This window comes from Microtus pennsylvanicus, chromosome 4, assembly GCF_037038515.1.
Source record: "Microtus pennsylvanicus isolate mMicPen1 chromosome 4, mMicPen1.hap1, whole genome shotgun sequence".
Taxonomy (NCBI): Eukaryota; Metazoa; Chordata; class Mammalia; order Rodentia; family Cricetidae; genus Microtus; species Microtus pennsylvanicus.
Window position 1 is genome coordinate 101,136,812 of NC_134582.1, and position 22,870 is coordinate 101,159,681.

Sequence of the window (22,870 nt, forward strand, 5' to 3'; positions counted from 1 at the left end):
TATTATTTTTTTCATAGCCAGAATTCTACTGTGTGTGTGTGTATAGTTTGTTGTCATAAATAGTGCTGTTTCCTTTCAGGGGGCGGGGAGGCTCAACCCACATAACATTATTTAATTACCTTTACCTCCTTCTTTCCCAAATCATTTGGAGTAGCTTATGACAAAGGTATATGTAGGACTGGGTATAACTTGGCGGTAGAACGTACGTTTAACTTGCATGAAGCTCTAGTGCTCTCCAAAATAAAAGAAGAAGAAAATTAAAGGGCATGTGCGATTTTGGGCTATCCAAGATTGCCATTTCTTCCCCACCTGCTAGCTCAAGTTGGTAACAGGCCATTTCTGAGACTGTTCAGCCTTGGGGCACTTCCTAAGTTGATTTTTGGCATCTTATCTTGACAAGCATAATTTCCTTTTGGGAAAAAATAATGCCCTAGTGTGTTACATCAAGTCTCCCACTGAAGGAAGTGTTAGTATTCGTCATTTTTATTTTGACTGAAGTAGAGCCAAGAACCATCCACCAGCTAAGTGGGTGTAAAGGAAGGAAAGGGAAAATCATAAGCTAATGAAAAGTCTGGTGGACGAGTGTTCAGATACACTCTGAGGCTCATAGGACTAGCATTTCATTAGCCAAGGGAACTGTTTCCTTTTCCTCAAAGACACACTTCTGCTCTGCTGGCAAAGAGAAAAGGGGATTATATCACGTCAGGGAGGTAGTTGCAAGTGCTGCTTGTGAGGACGGAAGAGACGGACTTTTGCAGGAAAAGATGGCCATCAGTGGGCGTCAGAATGTGATCCAACAAAGCCAATTGATCGGAAACACTTTCCCATGGAATTGTTCCTCTCAAGATAGTTTTCCTACAGACCTGTTCCCTACTTCACAACTATGACTGTGTATAAGTGGCTTTCATATGCGACCTTAATTATGATCAGCTCGAAGTCAGATCCCTGGCAATCAGGAGGTATATGGTGGATATACTCAAGAAGACTTGAGTAGGTAACAAATTCTTCCCTAGGTCTCATGGATACTTGCCAAGGATTCATTCCAACAGAAGCAGCCTAGTTTCATGTTAGTCGGATATCACAGGCATTATGAGCCACTTGCATGACAAAAGTGTAAGACGTAATAGAGATTGATTCCATGCTGAACAAGAGATAGATAAAATGAATTCTACAATAAGAAGAGAAAGTATTCTGTGTCTAGTCTGAAAACACTTAATCAGTTTTGTACATTTAGAATACGACTCACCTAAATGGAGGAGAAAACATCTCCAGAGTGCCCTTATCAAGCTGGGATCCTCATTCACTCCTGGTGCAGTGGAAAACTGGAAGGAACAGTATTGTGACAGGGTACAGGCTGACCATATCAAGGCCCTAAGTATGTATATAATTTGATCCTGAAACTAGACATTCATATTTATTTCTTAAAATAATACAAACTTTCAGGCTTATAGAAATGTTTGTGTAGAGATTGCCATTGAATCAAAACTTGGTGTGTAGTCTGTATACACATTCAGTCCCAGCACTCAGGGGGCTAGAGCAGTGGTAGAGCAAGTTCTAGGCTAGCCTTGGGTATGTAGTGATGCCCTGTCTCAAAATAAATAAATAAACAGAAAGAAATGATTTGCAGAAACATTTGAATTCCTAAAGCTTTGGAGTTGCAGAGCTCCTCACAAGTGAATGAGAGTCTTTATACACAAGCACGGAAATTTGACAAGGATGAAATATGAATTGAAAAGCAAATGTCACAACAATCAAGGACAGACTCCTACCTTCTATAGTAATAACTCCATATGTGTATTGTGTTGTATGTACACATGTGTGCACAAAACTGACATGGAACCATATAGGCATGCAGTGACAAAGAAGCTTCTTTACACGAGGAGTGTGATGGGAGAAACCCTTGTCACAGAGCCTGGGGGGCAGGCCCAAGGTCTTGAGTAAAGTCTGGGTTTAGCTTGAGAAGAGCCCCTCGTTCTAAGTAGAGGGCCTGTCTTTTCCTAGCTGCCTGTGGGGCCTGTGACTGTTCATGCTTCTCTGCCTTCAGTACATCACTGATTCATTGCGTCATTGTTGTTGTGTATGTACTGTGTACAGAATACACCATGCTGGTCCCTGGGGCTGTAGGACAGTTTCATAATGAAGGTTCGCCCACAACTGCAGGCTCAAGCAGGCAGACTCCAGATGTGCCAGGCAGCCTGGTGCAGCCCCAGTGCCACTCAGTAGATTCTAGTGCTTGAGGGTCAGTTGGGAACTTAAAAACAGAGCTGAAAAGACCCCAAATGGGTGCTGAGGTTTCTTTCTCCTCACTCTGGTTTCTAGGTGTGTACTTGGAAATAGTTTGTGATGATAATTAGCTTCACTTACAAAACCTTCTAGGACAGCGGGTCTCGACCTATGCGTTGTGACCCCTTTGGCAAAACTCTTCTACCTCCAAAATTATTTACATTACTATTCATAGCAGCAGCAAAATTATAGTTATGAAGTAGCAACAAAAATATCTTTATGGTTGGGGGTCACCACAGTGTGAGAAACTTTATTAAAGGTCACAACATTAGGAAGGTTGAGACCACTGTTCTAGGAAGAGGCAGCCTGCCTGCTACATTACAGTTGACAGATGTAAGTGTCAGTTGACTGGTATCCATTTGCACAGAGTAATTGTCTATTTATAGATAAAAATGCACACACACACATACATGTATTTTTTGCTACCTGTCAACTCAAGTATTTGTGGTTTTTCTTCCACAGAAAAAGCAAAGGACAAAAGATCTGTCTCGGGTGTTTCACTCCTACAATCCATATGATCACAAGGTAAGAGAAGCGTGTGATTAGTGTGTTTATGATTAGAGCGTCTGTTGACAATCCCTCTTCCAGGAAATGGAGGGGAGGGCATGGCTGTGATGCCTCCCAGACCTGGATCTTTCTAAATGGATAGCACAGTTTTCACTGGTTTGTGACGATTTTGAAATGCATGACCAGGTACATTTATTTATATTCCTATTTTAAAGTGCCTTCTAAATTAAACAAAATTTCTATTTCTGAACTGAATTGCTTACATTTTTTTTTTCAAATTAGAATGTAGTTACAGGGTTCTAGAGCTGTTGCTCTGTGGAAGAGCCCTTTCCCAGCATGCAAGAAGCCCTGGGCTCACTTCCCAGAACTACCCCAAAGCAAGTCCAGCCATCACTCTTGGTGAAGTGTCAGATCCTGCAGAGACAGTTCAAGTGTTCTCTTGAGATGGAAGTAGTGGTTACTGTTTTAGTTTATTGATGTTCTCTTTTGAAATACTGTGGCGAGTGAGGCAGGTTTTGGAATGGCTAGTGACAGTTGAAACGTTTGCTTTCAAGTCTTAATTCTTCATTGTTCTGATATGTATCATGAATCAAATAATGTGTACAAGCAGCAGCACAGGGCCTGATATCTGGAATGCCCTTTTCAAGACTAGCAAGGCAGAAGCCCAAGATGCAAGGGCTCCTGTGCTCCCTTCTCCTGCTGGGGAAAGACCCAGAGCCATTCCTGTTGAGTTTGTGCCCAAACTTTTGACCCCTGCATTTTAAGAACTTCAGTTGCATTTTCACCTTGAAGCATTTCAACCCCATCTTTGTTAAAGGTAAGGTCTCCTGTGAAAAGTGCAAACATCAAGGGTTGAAGAGATGCCTTGGTGGTTAAGAGCATTGATCGCTCTTCTAGATGACTCTGGTTCAATTCCCAGTGCCTACACAGTGGCTCACAACTATCTGTATCTCCTACCCCAAGTCATTCAGAGCCCGCATCTGGCCTCCGCAGGCACTGCACACAAGTGGTGCATAAACATAATGCAGTCAGAATACTCATACACATAAAATAAAAAATATATTTTTAAGTTCAAAACTCATGTGTTTGGGGCCAATATTAGAACTCCTAGTGTTCTATATCTTCATAGAGCAACACATCACAGGTTTTCTGAGGCTTGTATGAAAAATCTGTAGATGAAATGTTTCAATAAATCTGTTAATTTGAGGTGATTTCAAAAGGAAACAAACAAACAAGTCACGAATTAAAATGCTACTATAAATCTGAGTCTTTATATGAACTTGTAGGCAGACATGGTGTGAAGTTATTCATCCTGCCAAAATAACTAATGTAAAAAAACCTCATTGCTCGGTTGAGAATAGAGAGATGTCTAGACTCAAGAGACAAAATGAGTGCGCCAGCAGTTGATGGAACCTCAAAGAACTTAGAATTTCTAGTGTAACAAGGGGCTAATTGACTTTAGCACCAGTAGATTCTAAGGGAAGTATTTGTGCTTTGTGGAGATGTGTGACCCCCAAAACTATTATTTCAGAGGAATGTTTTCCGGCCTCAGTCAGTTACTTTGCAGAAAGGAGGGGTTGGTTTAAAAGAGTCTGGGAGCCAGTAACATCTGGAAGTGTGGTGGGAAGGTGATATAATAGTTGTGTGACAGCGGTGGCCCAAGACCCCCAGACTGCTGTGGGGATTGTTGCCCCCTCCACGAGGCTGTTTAATTGGCATAAGTGCACTAATGACTGAAGTTAGCATTTAAGAACAACAAATTTTCAAAAGCCTTGCAAATCAAAGGTTTCCCTTGAGTTGTCTGAATTTTTGCATCTTCTATCATTTTTAAAATTCACAGATGAGGGAAATTCCTTTATTCTTTTATTAAAACTCTTAATGGAGCCTAGCCATCTGTAGCTCCTACTGACTTCCTCTTCATATCCTTTGTGGCGTTGTATCAAAGTCACCTCAGATGATTTTGGCTTCATCTTGTGAGAACTTCATTCCCCTACAAATTAGTCATTGGCAATGAAGAATCGACTAGAAATGCTAGAAGGAATTCCTTTTGATCTCTGTTCTCGGATTAGCAATAAATTATTATAAGGAGCTAGCCTGCTAGAGAAATGATTTTAAGCCCATAAAAGTTGGTCTGTTGGCATTCTCTTTTATTGCATATGTTTGTAGAGAAGGGCAGGGGTGTTGGAGGCAGCTCCAGCCCTTTAGTAACCTCCTCTAAGACTCTAATGTCTATGCTGGCAAATTTTAATGACACTATTTTTCCTTCATCATTTATTGTAATGTACACAAAGACTAAAAACACAGGAAGACATGATCATGTACTGTCTTCTCAATCTGAGAGTGTGTTTCTCCCCCTACCATAAATAGATAATAGGGACTTGTGTTTCACACTACTTTGTCATTTTAATTATCCAATTACAGCCAGACAAATCAGTTTTCTAGGTAGATAGCTTTGAGTGTAAAATGTTTTACAAGATATGATTAAAGTTGATTCAAATATCTCATGCTCAATGAGATTTCTGGAGTGATCTTTAGAAAAATATACATGTGTATTGTAAATGAAACCTTACACAGAATAAAACATAGCTTGTCTAGAAACTGCTTTTAAAAACTTCTAAGGAGAGGATACGGTGCATGAAGTCAGCTGGACCATGTGTTGACAATTATGGAACCTGAGTGACGGCTTTGTGGGGGTTTGTTCTTCTGTGTATTTTTCTATATGATTGAAACTTTCCAGAATCCTCGAGATGGGAGACTAAAATAAACGTCGGCCAGGTCATGAGAGTGAATGTGCTCATATTCTTCTCTCTGGCCAGGCTTTCACTGTTCATTTTTCCCTTGATGTCCTTGTGTGCCGAAGAAGAAAAACTCAGTGTTTCAGTGGGTCCATTATGCTGAGTGAGCTCAGAAGTGAAGCTGCCGGGCCTCAGCTGGCGTCATTTCCTGGGATTTCATCCCAAATTACAGAGGGTCAGGGAAATGATAGCCTTGCCTACTGGTAAGTGCTAAAACAGTTGTCATTACAAAGAGTAGTTAGTGTTCCAGCCTCATCTCTGTGAGTCAGGTGTGTTTGCTCTTCTGTCACTCTCCCCCCTTCCCCACAGCCAGGCTGCTCCTGCCTCAGCCCAGATGTAGGAAAGTCACCAGGTTAAACAAACATGCTGTTTCAGTGAGGCCAAGCTTGTTTCTTAATCACACCCTAAAGCTTTTGTGTAGGTGGTAAATGGTCTCTCAGTTTTCTCTTAAATGCTATTGCAAAAGCAAACAAAGCTGAACAGCAATGTGTGCACCTAAATAGATGTTAGGAAACATTTCTCAACCTGAAATTGTGACTGGGGACCTGGAGCGCTTTCATTTTGGACCATTGTTTCTCCCTCTTAAAGAGGTCGTTGTCAAGGATTTTACAGGAATAACTTTCTAAAAGACCACTTAAACAGTTTTGACCAACACATACTCTCTTTATCTGTTCTAAGTGAAGGAATATCAGGAAAGGCAGCCCCCAAAATAGCAAAGAATCTGTTCATATTTTATCCATTTTTGCCCTCTGCTATTTTGATAACTGAAGTTTCTGGTTTCTGAAAACAGCATACTAACTGCCAGGAGAGATTTCCCACCTGCGGGCCTTCCAGGGCATGTAGTGTCAATCCAGAATTGAGTTTTTCCTTTCTGTGAGCCACAGGTAAGTTAGGCAGGCTATAATTAGAATATTCCTACTAAATGCATGTCAGTTAACATGTGCAGTATATCTTTATCCTGAAGAAAATATATGCACATAAAAGATGCATTTCTCTTTCTCTTTGCCTTTCTTTTTCTTTTTAGATTTTATCAGAATTTATGTGTTCAAGGGAAATCTAGGTTTATTAGTTAAACACAGATGTTTATAATCTGCTAATGTAAAAAAGTCATGATAAAATATGAAACCACTCTGAAGGAAAAAGTTAGAAAACTCGGTGCAGATCTGTAGCAGCTTTGAACATCTACAGAGCTGAGTAAATTCTAAAGCAGTTAATCTGAGTGGATTAATCTGTCCCCACTAAGGCATCTGTAATGTGTTGCTGCTGTAGCACTCTAGGTTTTGTGAGGCACATCTTATCTATTCTTTAGCAGATAGCTGTGTTATGAGTTTTTCTATAGACATAGACATAAGCTAATGGAAATGCTTCAGGAAAAAAATCACTGTACATCATCTGCATTTGTTGGAGTGAGCCTTTTCTTTGTCTTTTGGTGATGGCTATTATTTTTATATTTATTTCGTAAAATTGCAAACAAATTTGTGTATCTCAGAAAATAGCTGCGTGTGAGTGCACTTGACAACTTCAGTTCCAAACAGAAGGAAGATGAGCACAAGCATTTGTTTATAAATTGGAATCTTGCTTATGCAGTGATCTGGCTAAATCAAAATATAGCTCAGAATTGGCTGAAGATCCAATGTGGCCAAGACTGCTCAGAGGACAGTTTAAATCCACCCCCTCTCCCCCACCCCCACACACCACGACCCTCTCATTTTACCTTTGGTCCCTCATCCACTAACAGTCCATTCTTTTGTTTAAATCCATCCTAACCAGTATACATGCCTGCTTGCCCAGTCCACAAAGTCAACTCCAACAGCAAATTAGAAAAGGCTAGTTATTGCTTCAGTAATCCAGAGCTCTAGGAGGAAAAGCAAGAGTGGACATAAAGACTAGCGTCTGTTAATAGGACCTCTGAAGGTGCAGCTGCCCAGGACCACTCAATTTAGACCCCAGGACTCAGATACCTAATGCATTTTAACAACCCCAGGGTTAATCATAGGATTCGTTTATATCATGAGATACATACTTTGTTTGAAAACAATGGGGATGCATATATTCTATTTTTGGAAACACTGGTGCTGTGGGGGTGGGGAATGTACTTGTCTTAAGGCCTTTTAGGAGTGGTTTGAGTAGGTGAGGTGTTACCATAAGGAATGTTGGGATGTGTGTGAGCAGTGAGATGAGGAATGCAGATGTGAGCATAAGAGATGAAGCGTGTTGACCAGTATGGCCCACACCAGTTATTTATAAGTCAGGTACTGTGAAACATATGAACTTTTTTTTTTTAAATTATTGTATTTTCATCATAAAGACTGTTTGAGGGCTGGAAAATACCTCACTCAGTTGAGAAAATGGTTACTGTCTAAGTGTAAGGACCTGAGTTCAATTCCCAAAACCCAAATCAAAGAAAAATGGGTATGGTAGCATTCACTTTTAATACCCGTGCTGGGGCTCACTGTTGAGGGAACTGCGGGTTGCATTCCTGCCGCCCTGCTCCCGGCCGTCTGGCTAGCTTATGCCCTGAAATAATTACACAGAAACTGTATTCATTTAAACACTGCTTGGCCCATTAGTTCTAGGCTCTTATTGGCTAGCTCTTACATATTGATCTAACCCATTTCTAATATCTGTGTAGCACCACGAGATGGTGTCTTACCAGGAAGGATTCTAGCCTACATCCGTCTGGGGTCGGAGAATCATGGCGACTGCCTTACTTGGCTTCTTTATCCCAGCATTCTGTTCTGTCTACTCCGCCTACCTAATTTTCTGTCCTATCAAAGGGCCAAGGCAGTTTCTTTATTTAACCAATGAAATCAAAACAAAACAGAAGACTCCCACATCAGCTCACTACCAACTAGCCTATTTGGTGACCTCTAGACCAGTGGGAGACTAATTCTCAAAAGTCAATAAAGGTGGACAGCCCTTGTTGAGCTTTAGTTGACCTCTGACCTCCACAAGTGCATACACCCATGTGCACATGTACCTCACCTAGGCATACCCACATTTATGTGTGTATGTGCACACATATGGGAAGATTACTTCAGGAGCTCATTAGCTAGCTCACTGGTACAGTGTCTCCAAGTATGCACAAGGCCCTTAGCTCGCTCTTGGTACACTGCCCGCCTGCCTACTTCAAAAAAAAAAAAAATGAAAGATTACTCCAAGCCTAACATGAGGTAATTATAATGATGTTTTGGTACATTTTATTTGTGTGTCTATGAATGCGTGTTTTCATGTGTATGGGCACATGTGTGCACAAACGTGAAGAGCCAAAGTTGATGAGGCAGGGTCTCTCACTGAACTTGAAGCTGGCCTATTCCAGCTGGTCTCGCCAGCCAGTTTACCAGAAATCCACAAAGTCTGTATTTCAGGCAGTCAGCACATCTCCCTAGCTTTATATGGGCCCTGGAGAATCTACCGTATCCCACACCCTTGCATGTCAAGAACTTTATCCACTGAGTCCAGCCCAAGAGGTTTTAGTTTATTATGTTACTGTATGTGTATATGTTTTTACCTACATGTATGTCTGTGTAACATGTGCACGCAGTGACTGTGGAGGCCAGAAGAGAACATGTGATTCCCCTGGAATCAGAGTTACAGGTGGCTGTGAGCCCCGATATGGGTTCTGAGAATTGGATCCAGTCAAATAACCACAGCTCTTAACCACTGAGCAATTTCTCATCACACCCCAGCATGATTTTTTCAATACAAAAATAAATACAAAAATTTATTTCAGTAACCCACACTTTCCAAGACTACGTTAAGAACATGTTTATACAAACATGTCTGGAAATCTTATCTACTAGTGCTTGGTGAAGTTTTATACAATAAAGTTATTATATAAAATAATACAATAAAAAATTAAAATATGAGGTGAAATTTTAGCAGTTCTGCTTTGAGCAGAAGTATCCAGGGGAAGTCCTCACCAACAGTCTTGGGCTGTGTCCTTTCTTCCATAAGAGGTTAGGAATCTTGGTGACGTCAGTTTCATAAATACTTGCATCATACCTTGTAAGCAAATGTATAGTCTTGGCTCAGATGCCCTGTGGTGATGTCCATTAATCAGATGCCGTAGAAATGCAGAACAGCAGAAATCTTGTGCCCAGCTCCTGCTGCCTGAGGATTGATGGCTGCCTCCACACTGAAGGAAGCATTCACTGCTCTGTCAGTCCTCACCCCCTCCCCCATGCTCCAACATAACACAGCATCCGGGTGCTGTGAGCTGTGCTTCCAGAGAGAGATGGGATTTGGATCCCTGCCTGCTGGCCCTACAGAACCTCGAGCTATCTGCTGTCTGGAAATAGCGAATTCAGTTTTTAATTGATCCGGCACTCTATGGTCGCCAGATTTCTCATGGCATGTGCAGATAAAGAAACAAGTTATTGATCTGGTGTGTCGATGCCGTGCTTAAAACAGTACTGTAGCAGATTGCCCAAGGCCATGTGCATGTGACTCTATTTTCCATCTTTGGCAAAGACAAAAGTGCTTTTAAAGTAATTTGACGGATGTTGCTAAATATCAGGAGATTTTGAATAAATGTCTAACTGACAGCATTTCCTTACTGTTACATTGACACACATCCTTACACAAAAGTCACACTCAAGTTGTTGCCTCAGAATATAAGGATGTGAAATCTTAAGAAAAAATTAAATTCATCCCCTCAATTTCCCTCTAAAGACAAACAAACAATCTGGCCACAGAATAAAGCCCACACAAACAACCCTTTGAATATAAAATCGACTTCCATTTATTAAAATGCCTTCCTTCTGGAGATAGCCTTGTGATTGTCACCACATCTGCCTCCACAGCTCAGTGGTTTCCTGCTTTCACGGTGTCTCATCCCTGCTAACCTAATCCAACAGCTCTGGCTTTCTTTTAACAACATCACATTTAAATTGCAGGTCATGTTTCCTTGAGCCTAACTTTGGTATTATTTGTGTATATTTTCCTTTAAATGGAATATTGAATTTGAACATTATGTTTTCCATGTCTGTCCAGTTCATTTGGCCACTGCAGCTGCAGGGATCGGTAGGTACAGGTAGAGCACAGGACAGCGATCATGATGCTACTAAAAATGCTGCACCCTGGGACCACAGGTCTACCAGTTAGCCCGAGAATTTACAGTGAGAATGAGCACCAAAGAGATCTTTATTATGGCGTGGGTTATATTAAAACAACCATTAAAGGCCCACCGTGTAGCTGGCGTCTCTCTCAGAGCTTTGTATACGCATGACTTATTCAGCCTTCACAGTAGTAGCCCTTGAAAGAGAGTGCTCTTCAGCTAGTGGGATGGCTCAACAGGGAAAGGTGCTCGCTACACAAACCTGGTAGCCTAAATTCAATCCCCAGAATCCTTTTACACGTGGAGGGAGAGAGCTGACTCCAAAACGTTGCCCTTTGACCTCCACATACATTCTGGATCACACATAACAAGAAGGTTAGACTTCTTGTACCTTGTCCCACCCGTGAGGAGCCTGGAACAGAGAGGTTAAGTAACTACTATAGGCCACATAGCTAGACTTTCTGGAAGCCTTGCTCCAGAGTATATGCCCATTACTTGTGTGGCACAGATAAGTGGAGATTGGCTGTAACCAGTCCTCTAAGAGGTGGTTGATAAACACAACTTACATTCAGGACTGAGGGAGACCTTCTTCCTTCTCTCTCCTCAACCCCAAATCTCAGTCCACACAGAGGTATAAACAGGAATAAGAGACAGGACAGGTCCCCTAGCCTGAATAATTCAAAATCAGCTTGGGCAGAGGAAATAGGCTCCCGCTGAGTCCAGGAGCTGACATGCCGCAGAAGGTAGGTGCACAGAACTAGTGAGCGGCTCTTGGCCACTCTTGGCTTTGCAGCTCCCATAGTTCCAATAGTGCACTGTCTGACTTCCTCCCTCTCCTGGGCCTGTCTCCTGCTGCTCACACTAATGCTTGCCCTCTGCCCTCATGTTGTACTGTTTACAGCCACCTGAACTCCAGCCCCAGGGGCTCCAGTGCCCCCTTCGGGTCTCCACAGACACCACACACACGTGCACATCCCTTCCCCCACAGCCAGGACTGTTACACAGAGAAACCCTATCTAGAAAAATAAATCAATCAATCAAAAAAAAAATTGGTCAATAAATCTTTGAAAAAAAAAACCTGTCAGACCTTCCCTTCATTTCATTTCCTGCCTAGAGGACGTGTCTTTCTCCATGACCAGAGCCCTGAGGCGACAATGGTCAGACACAGCTTATCAGATATTTACTTGTTTATTTAAGAAAACAACTCACTAAGCTCAGTCTCTCACAAAATTTATGGAAACATATTAACCTGGAAAAATCTTTTTTCTTTCGTTTTTGGTGGTTTTGTTTTTTTTTTTTTTTTCTTTAAGACAGGGTTTTTCTATGTGGCTTCGGAGCCTGTCCTGGAACTCACTACGTAGACCACACTGACCTTGAACTCACAGACGCCTGTCTCAGCCTCCTGAGTGCTGTGATTAAAGGCGTGTGCAAACACTGTCTACCTGGAAAAGAAAAATATTTTAAGTTGCTTGAAAATATAAAGAGAAATTTAAAAGTGTTCATATCATATTTTCAAAAAAGAAGAATTTTAACTACCTCTCTAAGGATGGTACAGTTTCTAAGAAGTGCAGCTTATCATAAACTAAAATTAGTGGCTTATTTTTAGCTGCTTGTTTTATTGAGATGTGTTGCAAATGTCTGCTGGCGACACCCCCATGGTCCACTCTGGAGAAGTAAGGGGCTTGCTGCTGACTTGGCTTGCACTCGCTCGGCTGCAGGGAGGCTCTGGAGAGCCCTGTGATTGGTAGTGTCTGGGTAGATCTGTGGGGGGAAGGGACTCCCTAGGCCCGATTCCTCTTCCACATCACATCATTAAGTGACTGAAAGGCCTCATTTGTGGGCCACATTAAGTGATTGTTACCTTTGAGGTTAGATTCTGAGTCGCATGAAACCATTGGCAGAATTCTGTCCACAGAGAATTGGTTGGGAATGGGAAGTATTCCCGTGGGCCAATTTCTCAATCCCTCTGGGGCCTGTTTGTTTTTACAGATTAAGAAGATATAGTTACAATAAGCATTTATGGTACTTTTTGAAATGTATATTTTAATACTCTTATGGAGAGTGTAGAGGTAGAAACAGAGTCTCACTCTGTAGCCCAGCCTGTTCTGGAACTTCTGGCAATCCTCCTGCCTTAGCATCACAAGTACTGGGCTTACACTATGTGCAGCTTCCCTAGTTTTCTCTTGAATTTGGAGAACATTGAGTTTCAACATCTGAGAAGAAATAAGTTCCCAACTGGTGCTAATGATGGTGAAGGGTTTCTGTTTCCAGCATTTAGTCTATTGGTACCTTTTAAGGCTTAAATGTATCTCTTTTTAAAAGTACTTTTTACTTGTTCTTTGCTCAAACCTCTAGATGTATCTTGAGTGCAAATGAAAGTACAAGAATTGTAAAGACCGAGGTCCTTTGCACAAGTGTATTCCATCTTAAATCGTTGGCAAGTATAATAGTCTAGGTATTTTGTGGGAAATAAAATTCTCTAACTTAATTTTGGCTTCTTAAAGCTACTTATTTGTCTTTAGTATCTTATTTGTTGTTATAATTCAATGTAAACTTGAAGCTTTAAGCAGTGTAACAGTGGTTGGGGTCTCTGCCTCCCACCCTCTCTTCCCATTACTAACTAGTTTCCTTCTCTTTTCTCTTGTCCTCATTTTCTTGCCCTGCAGTCTGGTTCTCTTTCCCTGGTCCTAGCTCAGATTCCTGTTTTATTAATATTTTCCCACAGAGTTGCTTAGATGACCTGGCTTGTTGCCCTCCTCTGTGTCATTTCTGAGCTCTGCAGCACAGGGCGTCGTATCTGGATTCTTCTTCCACGGGAGAGATGTGTCCATCTTTCCTGGTGAGAGCGGACGAATAGGGCCCCTTTGACTCACATTGCTGCTGCTATACAGGAAAGAATGGGTATTCTCGACCTCTTGAATACTTACTCATCCTTCAAGGCACACATTAGTTTTACCTCTTTCAGATCTTGTCTAATACACAAGGAAGATTTTCTCCTGCAACTGTAACTTGTGTGTGTCTCTGCTATCTGGCACCCCATGCTCTTCTTTCTTGACAGAGCAGGTGTGATGCTTGAAGTCCTATAGGACATAGAGTGAGGTGGCAGCAAGGATTTACTTTGTATTTATTTTTCCTTTGTCGCATGTCCACCTTATTTACTGTGAGGTCCTGAGAATTGGGACCCTGACTTATATTTCCTCGCCTTCCACTCGGAGAAGACCTGAACTGAGGGTAGTTTATTTCTTACTGTGAAGTGCATTATTCATACCTTAGAATGCAGGGTGTTTCCTCCTCATCCCACAGCATATGCCGGGCTGAAATTCAGTCCTTTTGTTCTGGTTTGGGGCTCTGTGGGGGAGGGGGACACCGTGGGGATATGGCGACAGCTCAGGAGGGTGAGTCATCATGCATACGCTCTGCTGTGGGAGACTGTACGAAGATAGTTTTTCGTTTTCAGTTATAAAACAGACAGTACATGTACCGACACCATATTCAAAGAAAGTGTCCCTGCTGGTCCTGTTCTGCAGGCTCCTAGGCCCCTCTCCAACGGCAACAGTTGTTTCTGGTTTTGTGTGGATGCTTCTAGAGTTATTTTGCAATATAGATACTTGCTTTTTAAAATTTAAACATTAAAGCACTACAAATGACTATATTTCTTTTTTTCACTTTACAGTGTATCATGGAGATTGTTTTGATCATTACGTAAAGAACAGTCACATTCTTCTTGCAAAAAGTAGCAACATATTCCAGACCAGATGTTGACCATATTTATTTAAGAGTACTCTTATTGACATATCTTGGAGTGGTTTCTGGTCCTTTAATCTTAGAGTGTTGTACCATAGAATCTTGTAAATATGCCATCCCATGCCTGTACCACCATTACCTACCTGTAAGAAAGCACTAGAAGAATGTCTGGCAGTTAGATGTGTGCATTTTAAGTCATTGTTGGTATCATCAGGTGCCCACTCTACTCGATTCTCTCTGTCATATTTCTAGCAGAGCTAGAGCTTATTTCCTCACACTTGACACACTGTGTCAACTAACTTTTTTAATCTTTTCTTTTACTCTTGTGAGTGTATTTTCTCAGTTATTATAAATAACCCTAAAAATAAGATTTGGTGTTTAGTTGTAAATAGCTACCTCCATGTTACAAGCCTCCGACTCTTACACATACTAGCTATGTGATATTGACAAGATGCAAGCTCTTCACCTACATTTCTTCCTCTATAAAATGAGAGCACCGCTCTGTTTCACGCTACCATGCTGTCTCTTCCATGTCTCACCATGAATTTATACAGTGCCGTGAAAGATAAGAGATGTTGCTTGTTCGAGTGGTACACATCAAGATGAGAGATTCTAACCCATGCAGGGAAAGTGTATCTTTGAGTGTTCTGCTTTGAGTGCTTGATCCCCAGTTAGTGAAACTCTTTAGGAAGGATTAGGTATGGCCTTGTTGAAGAAGGTATGTCATTGCCAGAGGGGACTTTGAGTTTTCAAAAGCCCATGCCATTTCCAGTTAGCTCTCTCTCTACTTCATGCCTATGGATCAGGATATAAGCTTTCAGCTACTTCTCCTGCACCATATATGCCTGCCTGCTGCCATACTCCCTGCCATGATGGTTATGGACTCTAACCATCTAGAACCATGAGCCCCGATCAATATTTCTTTTATAGGTTGCCTTGGTCTCGGTGGTGTCTCATCCCAACAATAGCAAAGTAACTAAGAATGAACCCATGAGTTTACTATTGAAAGGACTGTCAATGGATAAAGTACAATAGTGCACAGCACATAGCGGTTGCCTAGTAAATAGCTGTTACTATAATGAACGAGGGTGCTAACCCACCACTGATACTTACTGTACAGTACGTTGTCAATAAATATGGTTGCTAGTGTAATAGACTTATCAGAATGTGATTGTGCTCCTGTTCAATCTCATTCCCCATACCTAGCACAGCGGCAAATGGGAAGTGCTGAGTGAATGTGAGTTGCTGGAGAAATAGTCATCTGTTTCCTCCTCCAAAGCTTAAGCAGAGCATTGTAGGACTCTTAGTCCTTCCTGGGTAGCAGATCCAGCAGCCATAGACCTTGGGGTTCTGTGGTCTTATTCCCACTCTACCCCAAGTCCCCTACATGCATTGACTTTTTCACAAAATGCTTGATTTCATTTATCAGTAAACGAGTCCTCTGGAACTTAGGTTAAACACTTAAGAATCTTTACTCATAAAACCAAAAACCTTACATTGAAAGGGTTTATCGAAATATCGTCCCTGAGAAATTTTTCCCAAAGGTCTGTTTGGGATACTATTAAGTATTACACAGGTTTTATATTCATCTTACCTTTGGGGGTTTACATTTTTATTGTAATTTTTACAACAAATGCATTCTTGGACTATTGTTGAGTATATTTCCATTCTAGGGAGGAGAAAGTGTTAAAGGCTTCTGTTTTGCAGTACCATGAATTTCTTACTTGGACTTGAACTTGAAGGAGATGACGTCTTCTTCCAAGATCACAGGAAATGGCCTGAAGAGCATCTTCTTTACAACATGGGCTCTGCTCCTTTAAGCCGGGTTTGAATTTCAGATTCTTTCACGGCCATTGGCAATAGACTTCATTTAACTTGATGACATGTATTTCAATATTTCTATATGACATAGGTCTCTCTTTCAATCTTTTACAATTTAAAAAGGAAACAATACTGATGTAGTTACTTTAAAAAGAGACATGAAATAAAAATATGGAGTGTTTTTATAAACATTAACAAGTAGGACGATATGAGAGAAGACTGGCAGATGTGTGGATGGTACATAAGGTAGTAGCATGCTAGGGTCACGTGGCTCAGCTAACATGAGATTAGCTGGCATAACCCGACTCTATGACAGCCCCACTCCTAAGTGCACTTCTCCAGTGCCTTAATCATACTGTAGTGGACCGGAGTTGTCTGAACCTGCCCATCCCAGCACAACCAGACCTCTCCCGGGGCCCTGTGGGAAGTCTGCAGTTCTCCCCCTTCCTATGAGTGCCGAATATGGCTGGAGTTCACTTTAGTGTATCACAGAGGTCCACTTACCACAGGTCCATTTGCCAATGTGTGTATCTGATTCCACAATCACCTTTTACTTTCTTGGAAAAGATAAGGTCAAAACCTGAAAGTTTGCTCTCAGAATTGAGGCGAAGCTAGTGTCTCCTGTTAAACACCACCTGTCCCTGAGGTGAGGCGTAGGACAGCAGATTTATCCTGCTCCCAGGCTGTCACCAAATGAGTGCCCCGAAGGCCAACAGCCACTAACACTTGAGGTCTAGGGGAGCTGAGCTAGGTCTCTAGACTGATGGTTAATTTACTTGGCCCCCTTTTTTGTACTGGAGACGTTTGAACCTAGACTTGGCAGTGGGAATTCAAAAGTGTTCATTTTTACATGGAGCGAATTGTTTTTTATTCCTGAATGAAAGATCTTTTCCAAGATCTGTGTTTTCATAATAATGTCTGAATCTATGAGATTTGTACTTACAACTTCCCTCAAGGTAGTAAAACACTTAGCTAAGTCTGTAAGTTTCATAAAATTCAGGTGATAAGAGTCTTAACACATGCCACCAGGGGTCTTCCCTTCTCTTTTTTAGATTTCTCTCTCTCTCTCTCTCTCTCTCTCTCTCTCTCTCTCTCTCTCTCTCTCTCTCTCTCTCTCTCTCTCTCTCTGATTCTGCTGGCCATTATCACTGTACCAGCTCCCACAAATCCCTCTGTCCAGGTGTATGGCCGAGCTCCTCAGTGAAACACTGGCTCACGTGTGCTGTGTATCATCTCACCAAAGAGCACCAAGCAGAAAATCATTCCAAGTTATTTTCTGTCCCAGATCTGACCTCCTCCTCTTTGTGTCCTTGCCATTGTGTCAACCTTTGATGGTGTTCATGTGACCTTCTCCTCTCTCAAACTAGTATTTCTGTTCCCTTCTCAATGACCTCTTCCAAACCCAGTCCACTCCTCCACTGCTTTGACAAGCAGAGACTCATAACCTGTTGTCCAGATCATGTTTGTCTCCATTGTAAAATACCTCATGGCCCTAGGTCATTGGTCATTTACAGAACAAAGCCCCAGCTAGTAACTTCTTTTTTAAATTTTAAGAAAAGATTCCTGTTTCTTATTGTATGTGTGTATGTGTGTGTGTACTTGCATGAGCTTCTATGCACCATGTATATGTAGGTACATGTAGAGGCTACAAGAAGGAATTGTATCCCCTGAAAGAATTTGTAGATGTTTGTGAGCTAGCACATGGGTGCTTAGAACCAAACCTGGGTGCTCTACAGCAGAAGTAAACACTCTTAACCACTGAGCCATTTATTTCTCCAGCCCCACTAGTAGCACCTGACCTCCTATCTTCTTATACCTCTCTTGCCAAATTATGTCCTCTCCTACTCTGCTTTCTCCATGTCTGCGTGCCCCACTTCCTGTTTCTGGAAGCTTCTGTTGACATGGTCTGTGTTGCATCCTTTCTAATTCAGTCAGCTCTGCCTTCTGAAAGTTGCCCCATTTCCCTGTGCTTTCACCTGCTCCCAGGGTTCCAGGGGCTCTTCCTGTTTTCCCCCAGGCTCTGCTTCCCAGTCTCATGGCTGTGAACTCTCTGAGGACAGGGGCCGTGTGGGAAAGGTCTGTGTCCCTTCTGGATTCATGTAGATGTCAACAGATTGTAGATGTTCAGTGTGAATGAGGATGATGATTTCCTGGGGAGGAGTATGGTTCAGGATGGAGCAAAATGCTTTTTAAAGGTCTGACTTCTTACTTGGTTATCATTGATGTGAATATCTGAACCATGCATTTCACCTTTATCTTCCACTTTTGTGGTCCACACTCATGCAAGAAAGTTAAAGGCTTATATAGACAACTCTGATATTCCAAATTTAAATTTCATCTTTCCTATTCCATTTTATATAAAATTATATGTAATAACTTATAAACTACTTTTGTTCTCCTCTGCAGCTATGTAAAGAGGATATAGACTCCTCAGAGTGGCAAGATGCTCCCTGTGCTCCAGGAATTTTTAGCCTTAATAACTGATTAGAATCCTCTCAGGTGCCTTACGATGTGTTGATGCTCGTGTTTTATACATGTATATAATGTTGGTTTGTTCCTGAATGTTCTAAAAGAAGAATTTATGCAAATTGCTTCATATAAAGTTTTTTTACTGATCACTCAAGCTTCAGCCTCTCCTACATGTGCAGTCCACTCCTTTGCTGACTGCTCTGGACTTGTCCTAAATTTTATCACTTTCCCTGGTCATCGTGCCTCACCCCTGTGTGTGCAGTGCTGCTCTCTGCCCCTCAAGTACAACTGATCTCTACTGATACTGTTCAGATGGCAGTCCTGAGTGTATCTACTCAGTCTGATGATGTCACTCCTCCTTTAGGAACTTAATTGCTTTATTCAGTGTTTTATTTAGGACTTTATTGTAAATAATCAACATGTGCTCTTAATAAGCGGTGATGCTTTATATTTATAATTGATCAGATTTCTTAACAGACTATCATGGTGGTTTCTGCTTTAAGCAAGAGTTGACTCTGAAGTCACAGGCACCAGCATGCCTCACTTGATGAGGCATTTTGTTCTGAGTGGTATCTTGGTATTGAGGATCACTCGTTGATAATGCAACTGTTGGGCTCACCTCCTTGGAGATACCAAAATAACTGTTGCTGGTCCTCACTTTGTCAAAAATGAGGAAGAGAGATCTATGTTCTAGAAAAGCTAACTGAAATTTTATTATTCAATGAAATTGACTTGGGCTACATTTACTTCCCTGAATTGTGCCTGACCCAGTGAAGGTTTTTACCCCAGGATCTGAGAATGCAGAACCTGTCACCTTGCAGTGGCTGAGGTATGAGGGATAGCGGGTTAGTGTGTTCTCTACGAGAGGAAAAAGGAGGCAGAAAGAGAGGAGAAATGTTCACAATATTTCACAATAATAATATCCATATTTAAAGTTTTACTAACATCTGAAAAGTGTGTATTTAATTTGAAATGACATACACATAGACATAGTAGAAATACTTGGTCATATTGAATCATTTTAAATTTCCAGTGAGAAATCTACGGAACAGTATTATCTATAGCTAAGATCCCCCTAACATTTGAATTATACATATTTGATTTCAGATGTAATACATATAAAAATATTACAACTGTTTGATGTTACTAGACAATTTGAGTTTCCCCTGAAAACTCTAGGGAATCCCATGTGCGTGTATGCCATATACTGTTTTACAAACAATATAAAAACTTGCATCATTGAATTTATGAGCTATTTTTATACAAATATTATCACTCATTGACATTGTAGAAGATGGGTAGACAGAGCCTGAAGAACTGACTTCAAAGCCATGCTTTGCTGCCCACCGACTGAGACAACTGAGTGAGTTGTCTTTTCTGTTTCCCAGCTTCATTCTAGACTAACGTGACTCACAGAATCTCTAGCAGTATTAAAGCAAACTTTTCTCATGGCAAGTCAGAGTTTAATGTTGCTTTTAAAGTTCACCGCCTCATAAAATATCATTATAATTAAAAAAGAATTCTGTGTGGCCAACACATGACATTTAATACTTAAAATATTTTCATTATTGTCTAAAGAAAGCTTAGAATTCCTTATATTAAAAGTCTGCAGTAAACTAATAGGCAGAGATGCAGCTCAGTCAGTAAAGAGCTTGCCCAGTATGCACGAAGTACATGTGGCGGGGCACTCGGAAGATGAAGGCAGCGGGATCAGAAGATCAAGGTCATCTTCAGGTGTACACTGAGTCTTAAGACAGGTTGGATAATGTGAGACATTGTAGTAATAATAATAGCTATATTGCTAACCAAATCTGAGTCCTGGCTACAGTTCTGAATAAAAGCCTAGGCTTCTGGGAAGCGAAGGCAAATACCTAAGTGCACAGCTCTTACATTGTGCTAATGGAAAGTGTATCACTCAGGAGTGATGGCTGTTCCTTGGGGTGAGTCTCTAAATAGACTACATGCTCCATAGTCTTCTATGAGAGCACGCTGAACAGCATAATGGACTACTCCATCATAAAAACTCACATTAGTAAGATCCGAAGCTCTTCTGCATAGTAGAGATGCAGTGTGCCCAGGGTTTGAACCTGTGGTTTGCTATGTGCACAGCATGCATAACTCGTCTTCTCTAAGGCTTGGCTTTCCCATCTCTAAAATGGAGCAACAAAGCAGTACCTATCCCACAGGTAATTATAGAGATTAAACAAGAGAATGTCTGTTGAAGAGATGAGCACAGTCTTGGAAAGCAAAGCAGGCTCCATAAATATTCCTTGTTATAGTAATTAGTATTGTAAATTCCATCAATAAATATTTATTGCTATGCTTCTTTATCTTGAAAGGAATATTAGCACTGAGATAATCTTGCTGTTATTAAAGGAAGCATGTGACTGAGAACTCAGAAACATCGCCAGGGTCTTTAAAGTAGATTTTAAAAATCTAGCCATCTGGAAATCTAATGAAAAAAATAAAAATACTGTTCTGGTTCTCTGAGCCATTCAATTTTTTCTGGTGCTTTTGAAAACAAGGCAGTTGAAAGTAGCACTGAGACTCTCCATGACACGACAGTCAGAAAGGCCTGTGGTTGACTGTGAGTTCAGGGTGAGCCGTCAGAATTCCTTGGAATTGTGCTGCTGTGCACGAAGGCGCATTAACATATTGTACCCAGTGCGTGTGGTTCAGCCGTGCACTTAGAGGAAGATAGTTCATGTTCCTGGTCTAATTGGTAAATATAAGTAAATAAAATAAATAAATAAATAAATGCCCAGTACTAAGAATTCTAGGAATAATCCAAAGCATGATTACTAGTTTTATATGGTGTGTTGGTGGCTGGTGGCGTATTAAATACAATAAAAATAACATAGTATGTATTTGGAGTCTTTAAAAAGCTCTGCGATGGGTTGGGGGCTTAGGGGGTCAGTGTAACACAGTCCCATCACTCTTCTTGCTTTGTATTGTATGGAAATAGAGGCCCACACACAGTTGGCTTCTTAATGTTATATGTGAACCTTAAATTCAGATTAGCTGCCACCTAGTCTGGTGTGGCTTTCACTTTACCACACAGTGTTTGGCTTTTGTAGGTGTTTTTCCCTCTACTGTTATTTTTTTTATTTTTGTTTCTAGATAATGTGGCTTTCCAATATTTACAGTCTGGAGAGCCCCTTGATTTCCATTTACTCTGGAGCCCAGAACTCTAGTATACCCCACATTTTAGCAAACAAGATGGAACATTTCAATAAGGTCCTTGATTTTACTAAACTAAATGTGAATGTCCAGTTTACTGGCTGTGATCCAAGGGCAAGCATCCCCTCTGCAGAAGTTACAGTGGCCCAGATGATGCAAGCATCCTCTCTGCAGAAGTCACAGTGGCCCGGTTGATGCACAGCTCCATGTGGAGCCCGTAGTTTCTTAAACTGCAGTTGCCTAATGAGTTTGGAGCTTAAGAAAAAACTGACAAGAATAAAAGTTTTCCAGAGGCTAGAGATGGCTCAAGAGACCTGAGTCGGCATTGTCAGAGCACGTGTAAAAAGCCAAGCGTGGAAGCAAACATGTGACCCTGACTTGAAGTGGGGTAAAGAGCAATAAGATTCCTGGGGGGTTGCTGGCAAGCCAATCTACTGAAATGGCAAGCCCACATTCAGATAGAGACTTTGTTCAAAAACTGAGGTGGGAAATGATAGAGGAACACACCTAACATCAAACTCTGGCCTCCATATGTCCGGCCATGGACAAGTGCACCAGCTTATGCGCGCGCGCACACACACACACACACACACACACACACACACACACACACACACACACTAAAAATTTCTGAAAAAAAATGTGATCCCAAACACTACTTATGATTTAGGGTAATGCGTAAACTGTTCCGAAGTTCAGAAGTTCCCAAGCCAGGCATAGCGGCAGCACACCTGTAATCCTAGCAATCAGGAGGCAGAGGTAGAAAGATCTTGTAAATTCTAAGACAGCCCAGTCTATATAGCAAGTTCCATGCCACACGGGATGCCTACAAGGTAGGTAGGTATATAAACAGACAGACAGACATACTACATACAACACATACATAGGAACAAAAATTAAGGACTCAGTGGTAGCAGGTTTATGTGGCATACACAAGGGGCAGACACTGTATTCAATCTCGCATGTCAGTCTCATGGGGGGGTCTAGGCCTCTTCCTTTTATACACTATCTT

At 41.4% G+C, this 22,870-nt stretch overlaps 1 protein-coding gene across 1 annotated transcript in view; it reads left to right on the forward strand.

Annotated features, from left to right (window-relative positions):
* Cdkal1 (CDKAL1 threonylcarbamoyladenosine tRNA methylthiotransferase) overlaps nucleotides 1–22,870 on the forward strand; it is a 514,315-nt gene that overhangs the window by 405,669 nt on the left and 85,776 nt on the right. Inside the window, 1 exon segment of the mRNA XM_075969982.1 lies at nucleotides 2,746–2,808. Within this exon segment, the coding sequence (XP_075826097.1) occupies nucleotides 2,746–2,808 (63 nt within the window).